The following is a 20,055-nucleotide window of genomic DNA, read 5'->3' on the forward strand; positions in this document are numbered from 1 at the left end:
AGGAGCATAAAAAAGAACAGCCCAAGATGAGTATAGGAAGATGCAATGGCTGGGTGAGGATAAATAGCATACACAGGTCCTGGCAGGAAACCCCATATCTTTGTTTACACACATTTCAGAACTTTTGTCCAGCTGAGGCTCATCAGCCCACAAAATTTAAGGATTATAAATGTATGGACCAATAAATAGAAAGATGCACTATTAAGATTCTTTAATATGGTCAGTCATGGTGGTTCATGCCTGTAATACCAACACTTTGGGAGGCTGAGACGGTCAGATCACTTGAGGACACGAGTTCAAGACCAGCCTGGCCAACATGGTGAAACCTCATCTCTACTAAAAATACAAAAATTGGTCAGGCATACTGGTACATGCCTGTAGTCCTAGCTACTTGGGAGGCTGAGGCATGAGGCACAAGAATTGCTTGAACCCAGGAGGCAGACGTTGCAGTGAGCCAAGATTGTGCCACTGCACTCTAGCCTAGGTGACAGAGTAAGACTCTGTCTCAAAATTTTTATTAAAACAGGTTCTTTAATATCATTTCAGATGGTTCACTTTTTTAATAGATGTAGAAATAATTCCATGTTTTGTATCACCTACTTATAAGAAAAGGTTCTCTTGGATAGTGTCTATGAGAAATTTAAGAAGGTTATCATTTTTAAAGTCTTGATTACATTTGCATGGCATATAGTCATTTTAAGCAGAAAACTAAATATTTAAAAAGTTATTTCAGGCTGGGTACAGTGGCTCACACCTGTAATCCCAGCACGTTGAAAGGCTGAGGTGGGGAGAACTCCCAGAATGAGGAGTTCCAGACCAGCCTGGTCAACATGGTGAAACCCCGTCTCTACCAAAAATACAAAAATTAGTCAGGGGTGGTGGTACGCCTGTAATTCCAGCTATTTGGGAGGCTGAGGCAGGATAATTGCTTGAACCTGGGAGGCAGAGATTGCAGTGAACCAAGATCAGCCGCTGCACTCTAGCCTAGGCAACAGAGTAAGACTCTGCCTCAACAAAAAAAAGTTATTTTACGGTAGCAAGTTCAAGTTTCTCATTTTAAAATGATGAAACATTTTAGAATGTTTACAACAGTTCTAAACATACAGAAATGTTTAAAACATTAGAAATTGTTCTCAATTTACACTATGTTCTCATGCGTGTATACATTTTTTAGAGACAATATTCAAACTATTCATGAGATTCTGGCCCCATTTTATTCCCCATATGAGTGACTCGAACCACCAACTACTAGGTCACCCAAACCAGAAACCTGAGAGTCATGGACTCTATTCCAGATATATGAGATACTATATCTCATAAGCATCTCCACAGTCTGCCCCTTCTTCATCATCTCCTTAGTTTTAGTCTTCCCCATTTTTAACATGGATTTCAACTTATCATTTTCCCATATGTAATGAAAATTTTGTTTTAATGTGTACACTTTAACACTGAATTTTCTAATGAACATTCAAAATTGTCAGTTGAACCTGCAGGAAACTTAAAATACAAAGAGAAGCATTTCAGGTACTTTTGTTCAGCTGAGGCTAATCGGCCCACAAAATTTAAGGATTACAAATGTATGGACCAATAAATAGAAAGACGCACTATTAAGATTCTTTAATATGGTCAGGCATGGTGGTTCATGCCTGTAATACCAACACTTTGGGAGGCTGAGACGGGCAGATCACTTGAGGACAGGAGTTCGAGACCAGTCTGGCCAACATGGCAAAACCCCATCTCTACTAAAACTATAAAAACTGGCCAGGCATGGCGGTACACACCTGTATTCCTAGCTATCTGGGAGGCTGAGGCATAAGGCACAAGAATGAAAACATTAAAATTATTTATTATCAAGGGATTATTGATAACATTTTGGTATATAGTCTTCTCATCTTCTTTAATGCTTATTTATTTACATGTAAAGTATGTGTATTTAGTTTATAAAAATAGTCATACTGTTCATACATTTTAATCATCTTTATACATTAAGCAAATATCTCTAATACTTTCCAATGTGAAATATCCTCTATACTGTAGTTTATTATTATTTCAAATAGATGTACCATAATTTCTTTTAGTAATCTTCTATTAAATGATGTTAGGAACACTTTTAAGTTTTACCTATTAAAAGAAAACATCATATGAACATCCTTGTACATGCACTTACAGCCTTAGAATAAATCCTAAAACTATGTGGGGTTTTAAGTATTGGCACCTTATTGTTTAAATCTGCATTCCTTTAATTTGTTTCTAAATTGTAGAGCTCCTTTGTATTTCTTCTTATGTAAACTGTATGTTATTGTGTATTTCTCAGTTTCCTATTAGAATGTTCACATTTTTCCTATTAATTTATCAAGAATCTTCATATATAAGGATATCAACAATTTGCCATAATGTGTTTGTAAGTATTTTTTATTATCTGCCTTTTAAGTTTTAATTTGTAGGTGCAATAGGTTCTTTCCTTTTAATGTTATTACATATATCAATTTTTTTCTTTCTGGTTTAGAAATTTTGTTTAGAAATGTCTCAAAATAATATAAATATTCACCTACATTTTCTACTAGTTCTTTTATGGTTTTATTTTTTACATTTAACTCTTTAGTTCCTTTAATAACATTTTACATTTAACTCTTTAGGTCCTTTAATTTTAGTATGTTGAATAAGGAAAAGACCTAACTTACTTTAAATGAAAATAGTTAAGCATTAAAGAACATTAACAATAAATCAAAAAACTGTTACCTCTCGAGTAGAGAAAACAACTGAGAGGGGTACTAATGAGAGATTTAATTGTGATGGCAATATAATATTTCTTAAGATGGCTGGATACTGTTGTACAGGTCCATAAATTCTTTTTTAAAACCTTAGGACCTAATGTGTTTAAACTTAAGAATTTTTGAAATTTTTTAAAGATATTAAGGTAAATATTGATACTATATAATACCCCTACCCAATGGGGAGTAGGATGGCACCACATAATCAAACACACTAATATTTCTGCAGCAAAACACAAAAATTCATGCTAAATAAAATAAGAAATTTGATAGTTTCACATGATTTAGGTCATGTTCTACAATCGAGTTTTAAAATTATTATAGCTTTAGAATACAATATAATGTCTGACAGCCCACTTTGCCCCTCAGTAAAACTGTGTCTTTGCTTTCCTTACCAATAATTTTTAAAATGAGTTTTATACTCACTGTCAAGTTAACCCCATGCCCAGGAAAATCCTTTTAGGATTCTAATTCAAATTTCAATAAGAAAAAAATAATTAAAAGCATAAGAACTTGAAAGAAGAAAATAAAACTGTTATTACTTACAGATCATATGAGGAGTATTTACAAAGAAAACTCAAACTACATATAAAGTATTATAAATAACAGAAGAGCTTACTGAAGTAGTTAGATTTAAGATCAATAAGCAAAGTGAGTTATCTAAGATAAGTGACTTTGCTATGCCAGGGACCAGACAAATGTGCCTAGCCTCCTTCCTGGACCTTAAACTGTCACATCAAGAAATAACCTTCATTCTTTGGTAGAAGACCCTCCACAACAACCACTGGTTTTTTTCTTTGGCCTAGGTGGCATGCTATAAAGAATTTTATAGCAATGCCTTGAAATTCTGTCATTCTACAATGACAGCTTTTATCCAGCAAGGATAGAGAAACATGAAGACTCAAACTGAGTTGCTGTTTAAAAGAACCAGCTACTGATCACTGGTTCTGGTCCACATGTAGTTATCCCAATGAAAATATAACCTTAAAAGGGTATTCTTGGCCGGGCATGGTGGCTCACGCCTGTAATCCCAGCACCTTGGGAGGCTGAGGCGGGTGGATCATGAGGTCAGGAGATCAAGACCATCCTGGCTAACATGGTGAAACCCCATCTCTACGAAACATACAAAAAAATTAGCCGGGCGTGGTGGCAGGCACCGGTAGTCCCAGCTACTCGGGAAGCTGAGGCAGGAGAATAGCGTGAACCCGGGAGGTGGAGCTTGCAGTGAGCCGAGTTCGCACCACTGCACTCCAGCCTGGACGACAGAGCAAGACTCCGTCTCAAAAAAAAGGGGCGGGGGGTATCATTTTTAGCTAACAAGCCATACTCTCAAGAATGTACGTTTCAGTATAAATTCCTTTCTAATTATACAAAAATCTTCACTACAAATATGTGTTCTGCGTTATAATCCTTTAATCCTAATGAAAACCCCAACACAGGACGGAGAAACAGTGTCTTAGAGCCTTCTTACTTTGAGTTTCTGAGCTTCTCCTCTCACTTTCAGCAGTTCAGTTATAGAGTCCACAAAGCCCTGGTAATGAAAGTTGCACATTTTCTCAATTTCTCGGTCGTGATTACGGATACGAGTTTCAAGCTTCTCCATGAAACGTCCATGTTCTTCACCATCATAAACAGACCTTTAAAAAAAATGGCACGAAGGTTATATCACGGTTACTTCTAAGAAGGAAAAACAGAATTACAAATCCAGAAGCAAATTTGGTTTTTAGATATTTAGGGCACTTAAGCCACAAAATAATCTAATTGCATATCAACATTGCCTCATTGTTAAATCAGTATTTTTAAGGAAAATCCAAACTTTTGCTTTCTTATTCATTCCAGAATATTTGAGTGCCTGACAGTATTCATCACAAAATTCTCATCATAAAATTAGAGGACTGAATTACAACTCCCTTGTACCTTTCTTTCTCAATTTAAGTAGTCTAGAAAAGCTCATTTTAGTTAAATTCAACTATCCAATTGCTCCATGACTATATTCAAGAAGTTGAACACAGCTAGAGAAAAACACACAGCTGTTCTGGCTAGACTCAGGGTAGCCATGTAACTGCAAATCTAAATTAGGCAGTCAATATCGCTAGATAATCCTACTACAACTATTCCCCCATCTCACATCACAGAAAAACCACTTTGTATTCTAAAGTATTTATGTGTGGGAACCTTACCTTGCCCTCTCCTCGAATGTTCTTACCTTCACTCTCAGCTGCTGATCTGACTATATACTTTACAGAAAAAAAACAGACACAAAGAACTACCTCCTCTTCCCTCACTAAAATCAGTCTACTTTAATCTGTAGCTCCTACTCTCCACCTTCCAGTAACGATAAAATAAGTGTTCCAAGCTCTTATCTGCAATTCAGTCCCTCCTGTTGTCTCAAGAATTTTATTCCTGCAAGTTTTCCCTTTTATCCCTCCTCGGTAACATATATTTCTCCCTCTTTACTAGATGATTATCATGGCTATATAAACATGACTTTTTTATATATAATTGTTTTTTTTTTAAACAAAAGATGAAGTCTCAATATGTTGGCCAGGTTGATCCTGAACTCCTGGCCTTAGACAGCCCTCACACCTTTGCCTCCTAAAGTGCTGAATTTACAGGCATGAGCCACTACGCACAGCCTATACATGTCTTTTTAAATCCTGCCCTTAACTACACATCCCTCTCCCCTTCCCAGCAAAACTCCCTTCCACTTCCTCACTTCTTTACTTGACTAAAGTATTCATTGTACTCCACCTAATAGCAGCATTTGATATGGTTTTATATTCTCTCCTTCTTTAAACACTGTCTCCCGTAGACTTCAATGATACCACACTAACATGTTTCTTAACCTCTCACTGATGTGCCTTCTCAATTTCCATTCTCAGCTCCTCCTCCTCTATTACATTCCAAAGTATTCCTAAAACCTCTTCCCTTCTCCACCTATGCTCTCTCATTAAGTGAAGCCATCTAATTCCATGGTTTTAAAATATCATCTCTGTAGTGCTGATTTCCTAATCTATACCTATAATTCAGAGCATTTCCCTGAGCACTAGATTCAAATATCTAGCTACTATTTAACTCCAATTGGGTTTTTAAAAGCCATCTCATTATTTAATATAGAAAAAAAATCTTTATTACTAACATATCTCCACTCCCATACCAGTTCCTCCTCAAATTTCCCAACAACCTACCCACCCCATCACAGCTAAAGGCACTATACAGTTGCCCAAGCCAAAAATCTAGGAATGATTCCTAATCTATCTCTTTCCGTCATATACTCTATCCAATACATTAATAAGTCCTGACAACTCAACCTCCGAAACATGTCTTAAAATTTACCATATTCCACCATTTCCACTACAACACAATCTAAATCTATATTACCACCACAATGGACCAATGCAATAGCCTCCTAACAGTCTCCATTCTGCACTTTGCATGTACTCCACCCCCTGCCCCAAAACAGACACTCCACACAGTAACGAAAATGATCATTTTCAATCAATAATTTAGATGTTATCCCCTGCTTAAATCTCTCCAACAGCTTACCTTTATAAAAGAATTAAAATCTTGAATCTTTATCGCTGCCTGTAAGGCCCTATATAATGTAACCTCAAATTACCTCTCTAACCTCATTTCTCTGCTCTCTCTAGTTCCCACCCAAATTCCTTTCCATCCTCTATGTTCCAGCTACCCTGGCTTTTTTTAAAGCCTCTTCCTGCCTCAAGAATTTTGTTTTTCCAGTTCTTATACTAGTAATGCTCATCCCCTATACCTTTGAACAATCTCTTCCTCCTCATCGTCCATGATATGTTGTCTATCTCTGCCTCCCCACAACCCACCTCAACTAGATTATAAGCTCAAGGGCAAGAATTTTGTCTGCCATATTGTACCTCTATAACAGTGCCAGACAGGTAGTAGACAATAAGTAAACATTCATTGACTAAAGAATGACTAACACTATCTTTAAGGACTCTTTGATTTCTGACATTTGTTCAAGAAATACTCATTTGCTCATTGCCAACATTTTCTGCTTCTATAATCCTTTCTGAGTACTGGATCCCTATCCTGATCTGGTGGATCAGAAACCACACCCCCCTCAGGAGGTCAGTTCTACCACCCAAAACTCAGCAATAACCATAGATGAACCAAATAGTCATGTACGGCATAATAATGTTTTAGTTAATGATGGACCACATATACAATGGTGGTCCCATTGTATTATCTAGTGAAGTCATAGCCTTTGTAACGTTGCAGTGCAACACATTACCTTTTCTATATTTAGATATATAAATACGTACCAGTATGTTGTAACTGCCTACAGTATTAAGTACAGCAACGTACTGTACAGGTATGCAGCCTAGTAGCAATAGGCTATACCATATAAACTAGGTGTGTAGGAGGCTATATACCATCTAGGCTTGTGTAAGTACACTCTATGATGTTCACACAACACAATCACCTAATGATACATTTTTCAGAACACATCCTCTTTGCTAAGCAACATATGACTGTACATGTTTGGCTTCCAGTCAAGATTCTGAACACTTACTTCAGAAAAGGCAGAGCAATCTGGATTCATTCTCCTTCCTTTGAAATAAAGGGAGATTGTCAAATAAATTATAAACAATCCCTGCTTTGACAAGTAGGAAAACTGTAGAATAACCACTTGCCTGAAAAAAACTGTTTGGAATACATAACAGAATCTACCACTGACATTTCAAGTAATCTCAAATAAGCTTAACTTTTCCCCTTTTGAAAGGAAAGGAAAAGAAAGGTTTCCATGTAAAGATACCCATTTACCTTGACACTTGGAGAACTTGGAGAACGCGAAGAATAAACTGCATAAGCTGATACATTATTCAATATTAGACAATCTCTTGGTTTCAAATTCAGTACACCCTGACTTGACTCAGTATACTTCTAAGTTAGATGGCAAGTATAGTTCATTCTACTGGGTAAAACTTCTGTTCATTTCTTCCCTCCAGAGATCTATGTTAACATCATAAAAGACAACCTCACAGAAAAGCAAATTCCAAAGTTAAGAAATTCAGAACTTATATTAATAATGCCTCCCTAGGCTCTCTGATCTTCCCATTAAAAAAAAGAAAATCAAAAACCTAAGAAAGGAAAGTGGATTTTAGCTGCCTATGTGGCCTTCATCTTAGCACTGTAATTAGCTTGCTCTGTATAAGTCTTTGGCCAATCCAGTTAATCTCTGTGACCTTCAAGTTTCTCATTTAGAAAATAAGAAGCAATCAATTACAATTCTCTTAAAAGTACTAGCTTAGCTTTAAGTATCCACAATTCACCTCCATTTTCAAGTTCAGTCAATAACGCTAAGATCATACATTTGTAGAAGTCTAAATAGGCAGTAGTTCAAAACAAGTTAATGGACCGGTGGTGGTAGCCCATGCCTCTAATCCCAGCACTTTGGGAGGCCAAGATAGAGGGATTGCTTGAGGCCAGGAGCTTGAAACCAGCCTGGTCAACATAGTGAGATCCCATTTCTTTAAAAAACAAAATAAAACACAAGTTAATAAAGTTTCTACCTGCTCATCACTACTCTCCATCTGTTACTCCTATCTTAGGACCATTATGATTGTAATATTCTATTTAATTATTATGCAGAATAACATGAAAGGTTTGCAGTGGATCCCCAGAGTATTTTGAGAATTTTAAAAAAAGAAAGAATAAAATGTAAAACACCCATATTTAAAACAGGGGATAAAGACTATATTTAAGAGACTTTATGTTCCACAGGTATGTTTCAGGAAATCCACGATTCCCAGATCCTATGTGGATTTTGTATATATAGGTAGATGTACATATATGCATTTTTAAGAAAAAAAAAAGTTTCCCATAGTTTCCATCTGGTTATCAAATACGTTAAAAACCACAGATTGAAAGATTTTATTTCAAATTGTCTACCAAAGGAAAAGGCAATTATGAACTGATCACTACCTACCAGTTCGCCATGAAACAGCATTTCAAGTATATTTAACTATAACACCTTGCTAACCAACATATCCTTCAGATATAAAAGGCTAAAAACAAAAATAAACAAGACTTAAACACTGAAAAGGTCAGAAATTTACTACTGAAGCCAATCTAATATCAGTAGTCAACATTGCAGTTGAACAAAATGTGGCTTTTCTCTTTTAACAAATACCTTAAGGTAGAGAAAGACTGCCATCTAGTGATGGCCCTTTTCTAACATTCCTTGAAACGATGTGGCCTTACAAGTAAACAGGACTGCTCAAAAATCTAAAAACTGTATTCCATAATACCTATTGATCAGAGACTTATAGCTGATTACTAAATGATATGTAAGGTACACACCTCTAATGTTTAAATTTCCATTACTATTAGAAAGCAGGATCTTGAGAACAAAGGCATAGGTTTTTGACATGTCCAGGTTATATTGCAGTTAAACAAGACAATCTATGGAATAAACTGCACCACTAGTTTAATTATTTGTGATTATCTCAATAATAGCCTAGTACTTGGTAAAAGGCAAACAAGAAGAAACACATGGAAATTAACTAAACTTTTTATAGCCTAAATTTGACTCAACTAAATAAATGCTGCCATGTGGAGTCTCGTTTCCAAAAACCCCCAAATAAACCACTGGTTTTTGCAAAAAGTAAATTATTTATCCTAGTATAACTATCTGGTGCATAGTTCTAGATTTCATAATAATACTATATCCATATCCCACCTAAATTTCATGTGCATATTAAGAGATCTTAATTTATAAAATGGCACTTGAGTAATTCTATTGAACAAATATTTACCATTACCCTGTACTGAACCACTACAGGATTATATCACTTGCTTAGAGCCTATATTAACTCAAATTTGCTTGTCAAAGAAGGAGGAAAAATAATGTTATGAGCATTATTTCATTTAAATCCAATGCATCTTATAAATTGGACATTATTCCCATTTTATAAATGAGAAATCTGTAACCCAAGAAGATGAAGCAACTTGCCAACTTCACATAGCTACAAAGTGTCCTCTCTACTGCATTAGTCTATCTCTTAGAACGAGGAAAGCAAGCAGGTGGCATGGGCCCCTAAAATGTTAGTTGAAAGAGGTCTTAGAGATGGAATACAAAACTCTCATTGTACACTCAAGGAAACTGAGGTCAAGGCAAGTTAAATGCCTTAATCAAAATTACAATGCTTGTTACGATACAATTAGGCCTGACCCCCAAAGAAAACAGAAAAAGCTAATGCCACATGAAGCCCAACACAAAGCTAAGTGGTTTAAAAAGAGAGAGAGAGAGAGACAAACTTCTACTTCAAGATGAGTAAGTTCCCTATTAGTTGTGCCTATGCAACTATTCTCTTCTTCCTCCTATTGGAGGAGTCCCAATTCATTCTGATATTTCTGTCCTGCCACAAAAGATAAATATTAATTAGTCTGTAAACCAATCATGGTAATTGCATTCTCTTTGTCAGTGATCAGTTAATATATGGTGGTGTGACACACTCATCTCACCAATGAGAAGGAAAATCTGTCAGTGAGGGTCCAAGAAAAGGTTTTCTTTCCTGAAGCATTCAGGAAAAGAAACTGCTTTTCCAGCCTTAGACATTGTCCTGTGAAAGCATAATGTTTGAGGATGCAGTAACCACTCTGAAAAGGAAGAAGATATTGCCCAAAAAAATAGAATGGCAAAGGGGAAAATGGAAAGCACTTGGCTCTTCAATAGTGATGCAATCCTGAAACAGCCCTATCTCCAAACATCATGTTATATGACTTAATAAATTTCCCATTGTTTAAGCCACTTTCCCTCGATATTCTGCTACTTGCAAAGGAAAGTATCCTAAATGACGCAACATTATTCAGTCTTCAAAGGTAACAAGCAAATCAAAGAAACCACCAAGAGCAAGTCAGAGTCTACACACTGCAAAGCAATCTTGTTCCCTGGACCTATGCCATTCTTCTTTTGCTTCTAGTTTACTTAGGAGTAACTCCCATTTGCCCCTCAATATTCAGCTTGTACCTTTTCTGGGAAACCTTCCCTAATCACATAGACTCTATTATGTGCTCCTCCTCGGTGATTATCATCTTTACAGAATTTATTAAACTATATCTGATTGTCCATTCACTTGCCAATCTCCCTGTGGGGAGAGACTATGTCTTACCCATTTTATCTCCACCTCCTGGCACACAGCCTGGCACAGAGGAGGTCCTCCGTACATGATGAAGATGGAGAAAGAGAAGGAAAGGTAGGAGACTAACTGATGAGGATTTCTAGTTGTTTCAGAGGTGGATGCAAAAGTGCATCTCATGATACAAAGCTGTTGAGATGTTTTCAGAACCACGGAGAACTTCAAGACACAATGAACTGAACATTTCGGTTTTTGTTTTTGATTAATTCAAGGAAAAATTCCAGAGTTTATTCTGGTCTTTTCTTTTTCATATATATGTTTTTAAACTTCTGTCATGGTTTTATTCCTCAAACATTTTCTTCTCATTAAGCTCCATAAAAGCATCATTAGTATTTTTGTTTATTCCAAATGTTAAAAATAAAGTGGAAAAACAGATTTGTGCATGATGTTGAAAGAGAAACTGCAGGAGGTCAAAAGGAGTTTAAAGTCCCTTCTCCTTACTTCAGTTTGTCTATCAGTTTAATTCCAACCTTACTATTGTAATCTGGATGTTCTGAGTGCATAAAGATGAAGCAGATCAATCAGATCATCATCAATGGCAGGAGAAGCATATGCTAGTTAATGAATTCTAACTGAACATTATACTCAAATATTTTTGTACTGCCACAGGAGATCAAATACATTCAAATCCTTTTTCCAGCTCTGAAGATACCAAGGTATCCAACTGGCTTCACATGAAGATAGCCCATATAACCAAAAGAATGCTGTGATGCAGATCTCTCTCAAGGCAGGAAGGGAACCCCAATGATGGCTATCTTCAGAGGAATAAAAACAGGGTGGAGCAGTTTCAATTGACACCTAGCCAAAGGGCCTACTAAAACCTGGTTTTGGTTAAATACCACAGGAAAGTAGAGAAGGGGAAACTGTCACAAAACATCAGTCAAATCAATAACAGACTATTAGGAAATAAACTAATGAAAACAAGGAAACTCCAAATTAAGAACATAGAGACTGCCATAACTGCTACTATGATAATGTCACACTATTAGAACAAGTAATCACTATCAGTAACTGAAGATATAAAGGCAAAACAGGATTGTTAGTGGCTTCACTTTGTCCTTTGTATCTATTGTGTTAAGTGCAAAAAGATTTTATTTCATTGCATCTTTCAGTGGTGGTCATGAAATCTGGCAGATAAAAGTTAGATCATGAATGTGGCTGCTAATTATAAGATAAGGCATAAAAAAGTAACTCTACAGCCTGGTGATAGTCATGAATCTAACCTGGAAAACTGCTGAAAGCAGAGTACTAATACAATTGTTTAGGAGTTATAATACCCTTGGTAGGTTAGCTCTGGTTTCACTGCATGTAATTCAGTGTGTTAAGTTTAACACTTAAACATGCAATGTTGGAGCTAAATGAAACGACCGGTTCACTTAGTATCTATCATCAACATAATTAGTCTGAATCTAGGGCATATTGATAAAACACTTCCAGATTCTTTACAAAAGATATTAATTAGTAGGGTGGTGCAAAAGTAATAGCGGTTTTGCCATTGCTTTTCATTTTTGCCATTAAAGGGGAAAGTAATTGCGGTTTTGCCATTACTTTTAATTTTTGCCATTAAAAAAATGGCAAAACCGCAACTACTTTTGCACCACCCTACATATTTAATTAAATAATTACTCTGAAGAGATGTGTAAATATTAAGAGACTGTGTATTAATTATTGAAACATGATTCTACTGAGAGAAACAAGAAAAATGAATAATTGCTGGAACACTTCGGTCTCCCCACTTAAAATTATCATTATGGTTCCAATGATAGGTATCATTAAGCTATTAACAAAGAAAGACAAACCACTAATGGTTAACACTAGTATGGTAGAAACACTGCAGTGAATAGTCATAATCCACTTAAGGCATGTAGATTTAATGTGGACTTAACAAAAATAGACCATGCAAGTTTCCTAGAATCTCTGAATCAAACCCTAATAAATGTAAGTAACCTCATGTGTAGATGTATATGTTGTATATATTATATATATAAATGCATGTATTATATATAGTATATATGCTATATATGTGGGAGACACATATATACATATACATACCTCAAACACACACATACATACATACACACACACACACACACACACACACTTTTTCTAATTTTCTGAGAAAGAACCAGACCTAACAATACCACATTCAACTCCTGGTCCAATTTCACCCATAAGCAGTTGTCTGCTGATACCCCATGGCCAAAAGTGACCACAATTTAAAACTCTTTAACTCTCTAAGCAATTAAGTACATGAAAGAGGATGGATGAAAGGCATCAGAATAGTTTCCATCCTAAAACATAATATAGAACAAAGCAGGCAAAATAGGATGAAGCTCCATGACCAGTATGGAAGATTGGATACGTGAAAAACATTTCTACTATCAAACTCCTAATCACCTCTAACCACCCCTAACCTAATCTCTCTAATCACCTCTGACCTAATGCTTCTATTTTATAGCCATACAGAGAAAAAGAGACATGGTCTATTGCCCACACAAGGTGGGGAGTCAAATCAGAGGCCTTCAAATGAATGAAGCCAAGATACCCCCAAGATACATCCTTAGTAAAAGATAAAATAGAAAAACACTTCCCCATAAACTTCCCCATTTACTTGGAGACTGCAAGTAAACTTGCCTATCTGGTGTTGGCTCTGGGTGAGGGAAGGAGAAAACTCCCATGATAATTAAAATCACATGCCAGCCTTCTCACAGAAGGGAGGTCTACACTAATACTATCAGTCCTCTGTGGTCTGAGAAATCTCAACTGACAACTTATTTTTAAAGTAGTCCCAGCATGGTTGTTAATACCCTCAAATAACTGACTGAAGCAAAGGCAAATCTTCTCCAGAGAAATATACCTTTACCCATACTTCTAGGAATTCTCACAAATAATACTCCTTAGAACTGGAACTTAAGTATCAACAGTCATAAAACATACAAGGAAACAAAGTATAAAAACAAGAATCAGAAGAAACACAAATAGCAAAATCAGGCTTGCAATGGCTTAAACATTAATATGTATACATTAAAAATAAATGTGTAAGATGTTTAAAGAAATATAAAAGTGAATTACCAAGAAAAGAAAAAAAAACTATCAAAAATGAATATATGAACCCAAAATATCTGAGACAGGTCTCAGTCAACTTACAAAGTTTATTTTGCCAAGGTTAAGAACAGGCCTGTGACATAGCCTCGGAGGTCCTAATGACATGTGTCCAAGGTGGCTGAGGTACAGCTTGCTATTATACATTTTAGAAAGATATAATACATCAATCAATACATATAAGATTTAGATTGGTATGATCTGGAAGGGCAGGACAATTTGAAGCAGGGAAGGGCTTCCAGGTCATAAGTAGATTTAAAATTTTTCTGATTGGCAACTAGCTGAAAGAGTTATTATCAGTAGAAAGGAATGTCTGGGTTACAATAAAGGGTTGTAGAGACCGAGATTTTATCATGCAGATGAAGCCTCCAAGTAGCAGGCTGCGGGGAGAATAGACTGTAAATATTTCTCATCAGACTTGGATTTTCAGGTTAACTCTGGAATGCCCTTGACTGACAGGAAGGGTCCATTGAGATGGTGGGGGTGCCTTAAAATTTTATTTTTGGTTTACAAATAGATAAACCGGAAATGAAATATAGAACTTTTAGAATAAAAACTATAACAACTGTTATTTGAAACAAGAAATGGAAAGGAAAATACTTAACTGGGAGGTGTATATATAAAAAGTACAAAATGCATAAAGACGAAAGATGGAAAACACTAAAGAAGAGAATGGAGAATACAATGGGTTTAATGGGAGCTCCAGTAAGAAATAAGAGACAGGTAAATTTTTTTTTAAATAGTTGAGAAGTTCCCAGAATTGATAAAAGATGTAATGAAGTTGTGACCCTCAAAATAAAAAGACAGACCCATAAGCCTTACCAAAAGTAGCCCCATCTCTGCTCAGTTATATCTAGCAAACTTTTAGAACTGGCTGCCTATTTATCCCTTCTCTTCATAGCTAAACTTTAGTAGCGTGCAGAACGTTGCTATGATGGAGCTAATTATATAAATATATGGACCCCTAGACCCGTGCAAACTTTTGGTATGTCTTTTATCAGCTCATTCTTCCATTACTACAGCATCATTTCCAAACTGTCACCATTCTCTTTAAGATGCCAATCTCAATCCTACAACTGCCTTTCACAACAAATGGTATTGCCATGTATTACATTTAAAAACTTCAGGCTTACTAGGCACAAAATATTCTTAACTTCTTGCATTCCAATACACAAGTCTGTCTATATCTCTGTCTACCCCGATATTTGTTCCTTCTTATCTCTATGAAATAGACAGGGCATCTCAATGCAAGACTAATCCTGTGTTCTCAAAATCTTGTATCTCTTCCACTCCAGGAAGGTTATTCCATCAATACTTTCTTTGGTGGGGGAAGCTGATTTCTTTCAAAACATGCCCCCATCTTAACAAAACAACACAGCCCATCATTTTAAAGAAAAAAAAATGCACTAAATGAAAATCTCTCTTCTGATAAATTTCCTTCTGGCATCCTTTCCCTTCCCTTTCTCTCTCTCTCTCTCTCTCTCTCTCTCTCTCCCCCCCCTCCCCCTCTCTCTCCCTCTCTCTCCCCTGCCTTTTCTCAGTTAAGATCTTAAAAGAGCACACTACACTTACTGCCTCCATTTCCTCAAATTACACTTGCTTTTCAAACCAGTGTAATCTGTTTCTTACCTATACCACTCACAATGAACCTATTCTTGCTAAAGTCAATAGAAGACTATTAATTGTCAAATCAAACATTCACTTTTAAGTTCATCATTTACTTGACTTCACTTTTGTATGTGCCACCACAAACTATCCCCTCTTTTTAAAATCTCTATTCCCAGGGCTTCTATTACACTCCTCCTTGGTTCTCCCATTCTCAGTCTCCTTCAATAATTCTTCTTCTTCCCTCTACCCCTGAATACCTCCTTGATCATTTCTTCTCACTCTTCATATATATATACACCCTCAGAGATATCATCAATACCTCAGTTGTTAGTATTAAACAAGTCTGGTTACCAAACCAATAACACCAGGATATATCTCTGTCAAGTCCTATAAACCTGAATACCTAACCACCATTCATCCTCAAAGACATCACAAACCGTGCATGTCAAAAACTACTCAGCTGGGCGTGGTAGCATGTACCTATAGTCCCAGCCACTCAGGAGGCTGAAATGGGAGGATCTCTTGAACCAAGGAGTTCAAACCCAACCCAGATAATACGGCAAGGGGCATGTCTCTTGAATTTAAAAAAAAAAAAAATTATTTAACTTTCTACCCAAACCCACATTTCGCTCCTAGTATTCACCATCTCAATTGAAGATAACACCAGCTACTGAGTTACCTAAACTAGAAATATGTATGTTAACCTTGACACCTTACTTCACCTCACACCTCCTCATAACTAGTCACCAAGACCTATCGTTTCTAATTCCATAATGGCTCTTCTATGCTCTTTCCCCTCCCTATTCACCCAGCTACTGCCTTGACTCATGTCCTTATCATCTCTCTTCTGAACATTTGTTTTTATCACTTTCCTCTTATATTTGTAACAATCCATCTTCAATACTTCTTTGACAGTAATTTTTTAAATGAGACCTTGTACTCGGAAATTGAAAGACAGAAATACACACACATACACACAACTTTAGGATCTTGTTTCAGGATCAAGTCCAAAGTCCTTAGCATAGTATGTAAGACCCCCTCCATGTCCAGCATTATCTCTGAATACTCCCCACATTCACTCTACAACTCTACTTGAAGTTCCTTGAGCGTAGCATGTATTCCCTCTGCCTGCAATCTCCTTACCATCACTTCTCTGGCAAATTCCTACTCATCTCTCAAGGTTCAGCTCAAAAGTCAACTCTTTCCTAAAACGTCTCTCCTTAACACAACTACTATAACCTGATACAGAAGCTCCTCACCTTTTTAGTTTTTAGGATTTGTTTTTGTTTTTGTTTTGAGACAGGGTCTCACTCTGTATCCCAGGCTCAATCGATCCTCCTGCCTCAGCCTCCTGAGTAGCTGGGACTACAGGAAGGCACCAACATGCCTAGCTCATTTTTTTGTAGAGACAAGGTGTCACTATGTTGCCTGGGATGGTCTCAAACTCCTGGGCTCAAGCAATCTTCCCACCTTGGCCTCCCAAAGTACTGGGATTACAGGTGTGAGCCACCAAGGTAGAACATAAGAAACTATTCATAAAACCAAAGCAACCATGAAGAGCTTAAGCTTGCATACTCTGGAGGAATTTACACTAAACAAGACCATGAGTCCATTCTTTAAAGATTCGAATTCAACACTATTTTTCTCCTACTTGCTGATATTAGGCATCTTTTCCCAAATGAGACCAACTTCTTTTTTTTTTTTTTCGTTTTGGTAGAGATGAGATCTTGCTACATTGCCCAGGGTGCTGTCAAACTCCTAGCCTCGAGCAATCCTACCACCTCTGCCTCCCAAAGTGCTGGCATAACAGAGTGTGAGCCACCACACCCAGCCAAATTTAATCTACAATAACAGTCTGTTGCAGCATGTATTAGTCTAGTTCTACTTATTTCATTTTTTAATAGTTTTTTGGGGTTTTTTTTGGTTTTTTTTTTTAGAGACAGTATCTCACTCTGTTGCCCAGGCTGGAGCACAGTGGCACAATCATGACTCACTTACAGCCTTAAATTTCTGGGCTTAAGGGATCTTCTAGCCTCCACCTCCTAAGTAGCTAGGACTACAGGCATGCACCACCACACGAAGCTAATTTTTAAAAATTTTTTTAGCAGAGATGGGGTCTCACTATGCTGCCCAGCTGGTCTCAAACTTCTGGGCTCAAGCGATCCTCCCACCTCAGCCCCCCAAACTGCTGAGATTACGAGCATGAGCCACTGTGCCTGCCCATAGTCTAGTTTTATAAGGAATATATTTAAAAATCTATATTTTTAAGGATGAAACAAAATCTATTGAAGCACCTAGCCCTATCCTTGATAAGGAGTGTGTGATAAGGATATAGGATAAGAGTTACTCCTGAACAGTCATGGTATAATCATTCACCAACTGGCTCTCACTTTGACACTGTATAAATTTGAACTGGTCTTGAACCTATGAAGCCATATGTGGTTTGAGGTAAATTTCACCAGGAGTACTGTCATCTTGTTTTGCCTCAAAGTTCTTGAACAAATGCCTAGTATTATCCAGAAGTTACATTAGGATAATGGGCCTAGAAATCAATGGGCACCACTACTAAAGATATTCACTGGTGGAAAGCACAGTTAACGTCCTTTTACTTTGGAATGTTTATTTGTTCATATTTTTGAAAGGGTACTACGGTGAACACTCTATACAGTAATGATTTATTTACATGTCTATCTGCCCTATAAGACCATGAGTTCCTTGAGAGTTTACACCTGGAACAATGGCTGTATCCCACAGAGAAAGCATTATAAAGTGACGAAGAGCCAAAGCAGTGCCCAAAAATGTTTCAACATTTCAACTTTCCCCAAAGAGAAGCACTAGAGTTCAATAATAAATATTTTTACCAAAAAGTCAATTCAAGTTCTAGCAGTGCAAATAATTTGCACTTCAGCTAAAATGTTAAATAGAAAAAGAAAGAAACAGAGGAAGAAAAGGAGAAATTTAGATGGCTAAAGGACATCTATTATAGGAGGAGAGTAGTGTCTGGCAATAATTTGTTATTTCCCTAGCTCTCCTCTAACCTTCTCTGGAAGCTAGGAGAAGGAATATGATTAAACTGCAACAAGACCTGGTTCTGAAGAGAACTGATGTTTCTGGCCCTTGTTGCCAACAGAAGGGGGAGGGTGACAGCAGTCCCTACGGGCTTTTAGAAAAAATTGCTTCCAGGTGGAAATTTTTTATGGTACTGAGCAGCCTGGAGCCATTTTTTGCTTTACTTCTTAACTACTGATGATTAAACCATGGACAATCAGGCTGCAACAATGGAAACAGTTAGACGGCTCTGAAACATCATGGTTACATGCTCCAAATTACAAAGTTAACTCTCAAAGGAGAGAAACATTTTGTTGGCAAAATCTTTTTCTAAGGGGGGGACGTTTTTAACTGTGGGCGGGGGGGTGTCAGGTGGAGTCTGTCAAAGATTTATATTTGGTAGAATATAAAAGTAGCCAAGAACTCTGTATCATAATGATAAACATCAGTCCCATGCCAAACCTAGACACTGTAATGTAGAGTCATAGGGAGCTGAACAAAGGACAATGCTAAATGTCCTGGTATTTCACAATTTTTCATTACTTTATTTTGGCCTGGATTAAGCATTCTATTAAATGATTATCATAGATGCCTGTAGGGAAATCCAGCCACACAACATGTGGGACAGCTAAATCGATTTATACCTAATCATGGTTCTGAAAAAAGTTGTGATATATATTTCTGAATTCAGAGTGATGGCTCAAGAACATTAGCAAAAAAAAGTTACTTACAATAATAACTCATGAAAAGCACACAAAAACAGAGATCAATTATTTGACCACCCAGTAATTTAATCTAGGCTATTTTATTACCACAATATCATACAGACCATTAAAGGTTAAATTCAGCCCAAAATTATAAAATAGCAGTAAAAGTAAGCATTTTTTAAATATGTGCCAAATCCTGTTAAATATTTTATATTCATTAACTCACTTATTCCCCAAAAATAATCCTAGCAGAAGTTATTATCATCATTTTGCACATGAAGCAACCTTTCTCACATTGCCAGTACATAGAAGCATTTACCTTTCCCAGGTTGCCATAGTTATATAAAGGATAATAAAATGAAGGAAACAGGATGAGGGAGAGGAAAAGGAAGATGAGTAAATGGAAGAGGAAGAGGAGAGCAAGAAGGAAGGTGAGGTGAAAAACACAAATGTAAAACTACATACACATTCAATATAAAGTTAAATATGTCCAAATATTTTAATTCAATTCTATAGAAAATAATCGAGGACAGAAAGAAAACCAGCAAACTAATACAATGTTTAGATGATGCAATTCTGAATTTTTTCTATTTCTGTATTACTTTATCTATTACTTAAATAAACATGTATTGCTTTTCCAAC

The 20,055-nt window shown here is 36.5% G+C and overlaps 1 protein-coding gene across 6 annotated transcripts in view; it reads right to left on the bottom strand.

The window, feature by feature from the left end:
* Positions 1–20,055, bottom strand: part of LOC105465254 (exocyst complex component 6B) — a 676,825-nt gene that overhangs the window by 582,260 nt on the left and 74,510 nt on the right. For all 6 annotated transcript variants that reach the window (XM_011713573.3, XM_071076900.1, XM_071076905.1 and 3 more), the window contains exon 2: positions 4,243–4,408. In XM_011713573.3, coding sequence (XP_011711875.1) covers positions 4,243–4,408 — 166 coding nt within the window. The remainder of the gene's footprint in view (positions 1–4,242; positions 4,409–20,055) is intronic.

The sequence above is a fragment of the Macaca nemestrina genome, chromosome 13, assembly GCF_043159975.1.
Source record: "Macaca nemestrina isolate mMacNem1 chromosome 13, mMacNem.hap1, whole genome shotgun sequence".
NCBI classification, from domain to species: Eukaryota; Metazoa; Chordata; class Mammalia; order Primates; family Cercopithecidae; genus Macaca; species Macaca nemestrina.